The following is a 6,000-nucleotide window of genomic DNA, read 5'->3' as shown; positions in this document are numbered from 1 at the left end:
TAACGACCACGCCATGATCGCCCATAACCCCACGTCTCTGGCCACCACGCTGGGGACGGGCCAGGTGATGCTGACGGCGTCGGGTCTCACTGCGGCGCTGCAGAGCGCCGCCCAGTTGCCCACCAGCGCCAGCTTTGCTGCCATGGCCGCTGCCGCCGGACTCAACCCAGGACTAATGGCCTCCTCCCAGTACGCCCCCGGGTATGTATCGTCGAAACAGAGCAGCCTGCTTTTCCGCCCAGAAGTAATTCCCCTCAAAACCATGCTCTCGCTCTTATTGACTTGCCTTGCCTTGTCTTGTCTGACCGATTCTGTCCACAGGGGGACGCTGTTGAGTCTGGCTCCTGGTGGGCTGGGCAGCGCCTTGAGCCCTGCCCTCATGAGCAACAGCACCCTGGCTGCCATCCAAGGTGTGATACTACTTTTCAATGACTCTTCAGTACAGTTCCCCCAGGATTTCGCAGTTTTCTTGTTTTTTTTTTTTAGTGTGTTGCGACCAAAAACAATTGACTTTGCTGCTGCTTTTGTCAAAATTTGGGATGCAATTTCCAAAGTTTTATTTATTTATTTGTTTGTTTGTTTGTTTATGTATTTTGCCAGTCAAGGAAAAAGAGAGCAGATTTCTTTTTAGGTTTTTATAGTTTAAAATTGCAATTAAACACAGTGCACTAAATAGTATCAGTGCTGTAATTTGCCGCCGGTGACATAAGGCATTTTTGCACCGCAGGAACTGGAACCGTCCCTTTTTTTTGTGCCCGCACTGCAGGAAGTAGAAACGATCATAGTTCTTAAAACTCAGTTTTGAGGGACCTTTTTTAGCTCCTACTCCAGCGCAGGGACTTAACCGGCACTAGAGGAACCTTCTGTGACGTAAGTGCACAGTGATTGGTCCAGACCTAAGTGCACGGTTCCTCGCCCGTTCCTCAGACTGAGGACAGCCCGGTCGAGTTGCATTGCTCTGGGTGGGGACCAGCCTATGTACGTACACTCAGCGGTGATAAAAAAAAATATATATATATATATATATATATATATAAAAATGAATAACAATGAAATATTTATCATTATTGTTGTAGATGTATTTATTCAAATATATATATTTTTTTAAATTTTCCAACGTTGGTTGAATAAAGCAAAAGAATCCCTGTGCGGTGTCCCGATGCGTGCCTTATGAAAGTCGAAACAAACTTTAAAATTACACCTTGTAGATCTAATGTGAGTGAAGATTCAGCCTTGAATTTGTTCAGAAAGGGGCTGATGAGATGAAATAAGTGAAAGTTACGGAGTAAATACACCACGGAACACGTGCTGAAACCTCATGGACCACCTATTGCCGGTGTGAATACAATCAAAGAAAGAACCCTTGAAGGTATTCTCGGGGGAGCTTCCCCGTTCCTTGTTCCCCTTAAGGAGTCTCCAGAACTGTTCATCTCCAAAACGCCTATTGGCTCTGTCGTCCTGGGAAGGAATCGAAGGCATCAAGTTTAAGCTGTCTGGTGATTCAGCCGTTTAATGCAGCAAGTGGCGTTCATTTTGCAAAATTCCAAGCTCTAGCAAATAGGTTTGATTTAATTGATTAATTACTGAGATTAAAAAAAAAAAATAAAAAAAAAAAAGGCAACCTGCTCCTGCTTTACCACGCTCCCTCCCAATTGAAATGATTACAGCCATCTTTATCCATTTTAACTTCATCTTGTCACCCCGGCAGCTCTGGCGTCGAGTGGCGCGCTTCCCATCACCTCCCTGGACGGCAGCAACCTGCTCTTTGCCAACACCTCCGCCGGCGGCACGCCCAACCTGATGAACGCGCCGCTCTTCCTGGGCCCCCAGAACCTGTCGCTACTCACCAGCAACCCCGTCAGCCTAGTGTCCACCGCAGGGGCGGGCATGCAGTTCACCGCCGACGCCCACCACCAGGTCACCACGGCGGCCGTGCCCGTGGTGGCCTCCACCATCACCACTGCCTCCAAGGCCCAGTGAAGCCGAGCGGGCCGCTCCTCGAACGGCTCCGCGGGTCCCTGAACCGCGCACAGCTCCAGTGCCGGAAAGGGGGAGGGCGTCTGGAATAGGGTCGATTAACACCTTCTTATCTCCTCTCCACCCCCTTTCATCTATCGTTATTTAATCCTTTTGCTGCCACCAAAAATAAGTCTCTAAAGAGGGTCAAATAGAAGTTGTTTTTCTGTCTTTGTACTCTTTACAAGTTTTTTATTTTTATTTTTATTTTCGCTGCGGTGTAACACACAGTAGCCAGAAATGTTCCAATGTGGATCTTTGTCAACCCTGACAAATATCCAGGAAGAGATTTGGTGTGATACCATGAGCTGTCAGTGTTTTTTTTTTAGGTTTTTTTTTTTTTGTTAGTTTTTTTTGTCCCCCCCCCCCCCCATTTCAACATACACACACACACATATATATATATAGCTTCTCTTTCTAATTCGGAATTAGCTCGGGACTACTTTCTAACCAAAAAAGATTCATGGTTTTGCTTTCTACCTTTCTAACCAACAAATTAACTACTAATTTAATAACATTCTTCGTCATTATAAGTCACCCAACTTACAGTTTATTGCTTTCAGGGTCTGTTGGACAGGCCTTTTCAAAGCTCATATCAGAGTTATATTATAGCAGATTTTTTTTTTTTTTTTTTTTTTTTTTTTATATCCGGCTGTACCCTTTGTTGACAGTTTGATAACGTTAAAACTTAAGATTTAAAACTCCTATATCGACTTTTTAATCAAGGTTACAAGGCTTTAAAAACAAGTAATAAGTGGATGATATAAAGGTTATTGTTGCTTTAAGGATGAGGAGGGCCGATGCGTCCCTCCAGTCCTCTGTTGTCTGGAAACACTGAGTTTTACTACATGTTGCCGAGCTTTTTGTAAAGTGGAAGTCTAGACGCAGACGACAGACACTGATCGGAAATGACTGAAATCAAGACGTCGAGAGCTTTAAACAAAGAGCAGCGCCACGTTTGATTGAGGATGTTTGGTGTTTTTATATAATTTTATTCTTATTAATATATATATATATATATATATATATATATATATATATATATATATATATATATATATATATATATATATATATATATATATATATATATATACACACACACACACATATATATATGTATACACATATATATGTATTTTTTGTTTGAGGATTGCAGGAAAGCCGTCAGGGTTTTAGCCTGAGTCTGACTTGGCTGCTCTCCACAGCGCAGTCCAGTCGCTGCAGGATCTGCACACACACTCGCACGCATGCGCGCACACACACACACACACACACACACACACACACACACACACACACACACACACTGCAGCCGACTGGTCTTATTTGGGTTGGGGTTGGGGGTGGGGGGGAGGGGGGCACGATCTTCATACCAACAGCCTCTCGGTGTTGGATGGAGATTAAAAAAGAAACGCTGTATCTACTTGTGCACAGTATCTGTACCAAAAAAAAAAACTGGATCAAGGAGCTGCAGTCTGCCTGTTGTCAGAGAAGAAAAGAATCTGTTGTTTTTCTTTTTCCTTTTCAAGGTCCGTTTGTCTGCAGTCGTTGGACTGTCTTACTTCAAGATATACCAAAAATATTTGTCAAAAAACAATTGTTTGTGTATAGTCAGTGTAGCTTAGGCTAGTCTATATATTTATTAATACATTTTTTTTGTTCTCATTGTCGGCAAACTATAGAAATGCAATATTTTGATGATCATTTTCCAAAGAAGTTTTTTTTATTTTATCTTTTTAATTTGAAAATTAATCCAAGCTCAGCTTGTAATTGGCAGCACAAATTACCAAAAATGCGTTTGTCAGGGCATGAGTAAGTAGTTTCCTCTCTTCTGGATGTCACAGTTTGGCTGTGTTCGAGTGGTAGCGGTCTCATAATTCAAGCCATGCCCCTTATCTTCAAATTCAAGTTTTACCCTTGTTTTGGCCAGTTTTGGTAGCAGTTCTGAACTACAGTGAAACATTTGGGAGAGCTATCTGTTCAGTTTTTTGTTTGGGTTTTCTACTAATATCCAGCCATAAAACGAAAGCTTAAACCAAAGTGGTTTCCTCACTAGCTGCTGTGCCTGCGTGAGCACACAAATTGCCGTTCACGCGATCACTACATGACACTGACAAAATGCTTCCCTCCCGCGCTGCCCACGCCTCACTCACCCCCTCCCCCCTCCCCACCCCTCAATTGTTGTCACAGTTTGATATGGATCACAAAGAGAAATTAGCTTTAACCACTTGCTGCTTTTAGCTTTTGATAGAGCTGCGCTGTTAAGAGGCCTGGACGATTTCCTTATAGCTTTACGACTACGCCCTGTGATATTCAGGTTCTGTGGTTGAGACCCCTTCCACTGCAGGGCGCAACTGTTTTCAGAGCGTGGAGCAGGTGATCGAGATAACGTTCTGTGCCCAAATTGTCTTTCTATGATTAGTGCTGTCCATCTCCACCAGCGTGTCGTAGGAAAGACTTGCTGTCGCCAGTTCTGCCTGTGGACTACTCTTGGACCTTGTCAATTTATCCAACCTGATCAGTCTCGCTGAGTAGACGGGGAGCTAGCTGCACATTCAGCTGCCCCCACCCTCACACACCACTAGTGAAATAACCAAATTAACAGCCACGGTGGGGTTTTTTTTTTTTTTTTTAACTGCAGATTGTAAGCATTGAAATTTGCCCACCTTTTCCTCTTTTTTTTTTTCGCTTTTGTCAAATTCCTTTAATTTCAATATACCTCAGCAGCACAAACACAAGGTTCTTTGTTAGAGATCTCTGTAGAACAGTGTGGAATGTACAAGTACTGTCTGGCTTGCCATTTCAAAATTGACGATGAACCATACATGATAAAGGACAACCTACTACTGCTATTTTCTAGTACTACTATTTATGAGGTATTTCCAGGTGTAATTGTTGTTTTGCGATTCCTTCTTGCCAAAGTGATAGCCTTTCTCTTTGCAGCTAGGCAGGTGTCTCGCTGCTCACTTCGTTGGTCCTTTCAGGCCATGATCGGCCTGAGGACCCGGTCCTGACGTTTGTACTGAAGAGGTTTAAGTGCGCTCGGTGTATCAGTAGCCATCGACACCATGGGTTGTTACAGAAAGAATTATCTGAGGAACGACTTAAGAATTAGAAGATTTATCTTTTCCTAATTCTATACATATAAATATATATATATACAACACATGTAAGATATTCATATTTTATATTTGAACCAGTATGTTATCAAGACTGAATGTAGTGTTTATCATACTAAAATCTCCCCCCGATACTTACTTTTTATCGTTGCAAATTAGCAAATTTTTTATTATTTTTTTTAACCGTCAAGACCAAAAAAAAGAACAACCACCTTAGACCACGCCTGTTTGGTGCTTGAGTCGCTGACACCTGTGTTTGTTGTGTTTGGGGCGTGGTGTTTTCGAGAAGGGGCTTGCTCGGCTGCTCCTGGTGGACGGGTCCTGTGGATGTTAGGAAAACTGAGACTCTGATCATCTGATCTTAATCTCTTTTGAGTTTATTTTATTTTTTTGTTTGTTTGTTTTTTTTTAATATTTTTTTTTTTTTTTGATTTATTGTGGAATTGATTTGCTGTGCCGTCTTCAACAATCATTTATTTAAAATTTTTATTATTAATATTATTACTTTATGCCTTTATTGTTTGTATAGTGTGAGAGGGCAAGATCACTGGCTTTCTTAGTTTGAAAAAAGAAAAAAAAGATTAACATTATCATTTATGCCTTATTGTTACGTAGAAGACAAGAGCATTGTAGCATCATTGTTGTAGATGTGTGTGCGTGTGAGAGTTGGGAGGAGGTTCACTTCTCCCTGTAATGTCGTGCTCACCTAGTCCATTGTTTTCGCTAAGAGGACACAATGTACTCCGGGCATTTTGTGTGCTCTCCAAGACATGACGATGTTGCAACCTATAGTTAAAGGTGCGACTCAAAACAGGTTGAAGATACCTGTGAAAAAGCTTTACTAATAACTAAACTCCAGCAG

The 6,000-nt window shown here is 42.1% G+C and overlaps 1 protein-coding gene across 1 annotated transcript in view; it reads left to right on the top strand.

The window, feature by feature from the left end:
• Positions 1–1,980, top strand: part of pou2f1b (POU class 2 homeobox 1b) — a gene marked incomplete at both ends in the record, with an annotated part of 17,022 nt that extends 15,042 nt beyond the window's left edge. The window contains 3 exon segments of the mRNA XM_080018590.1: positions 1–201; positions 322–410; positions 1,709–1,980. The exon segment at positions 1–201 is cut by the window's left edge and continues 139 nt beyond it. Of these exon segments, the coding sequence (XP_079874716.1) occupies positions 1–201; positions 322–410; positions 1,709–1,980 (562 nt within the window).
• Positions 1,981–6,000: the final 4,020 nt, after the last annotated feature.

This window comes from Zeus faber (genome assembly GCF_960531495.2).
Source record: "Zeus faber genome assembly, chromosome: 18".
NCBI lineage: Eukaryota > Metazoa > Chordata > Actinopteri > Zeiformes > Zeidae > Zeus > Zeus faber.
Note: the sequence above shows the minus strand (reverse complement) of the source record. Positions and strands in the feature narration are given on the sequence as shown.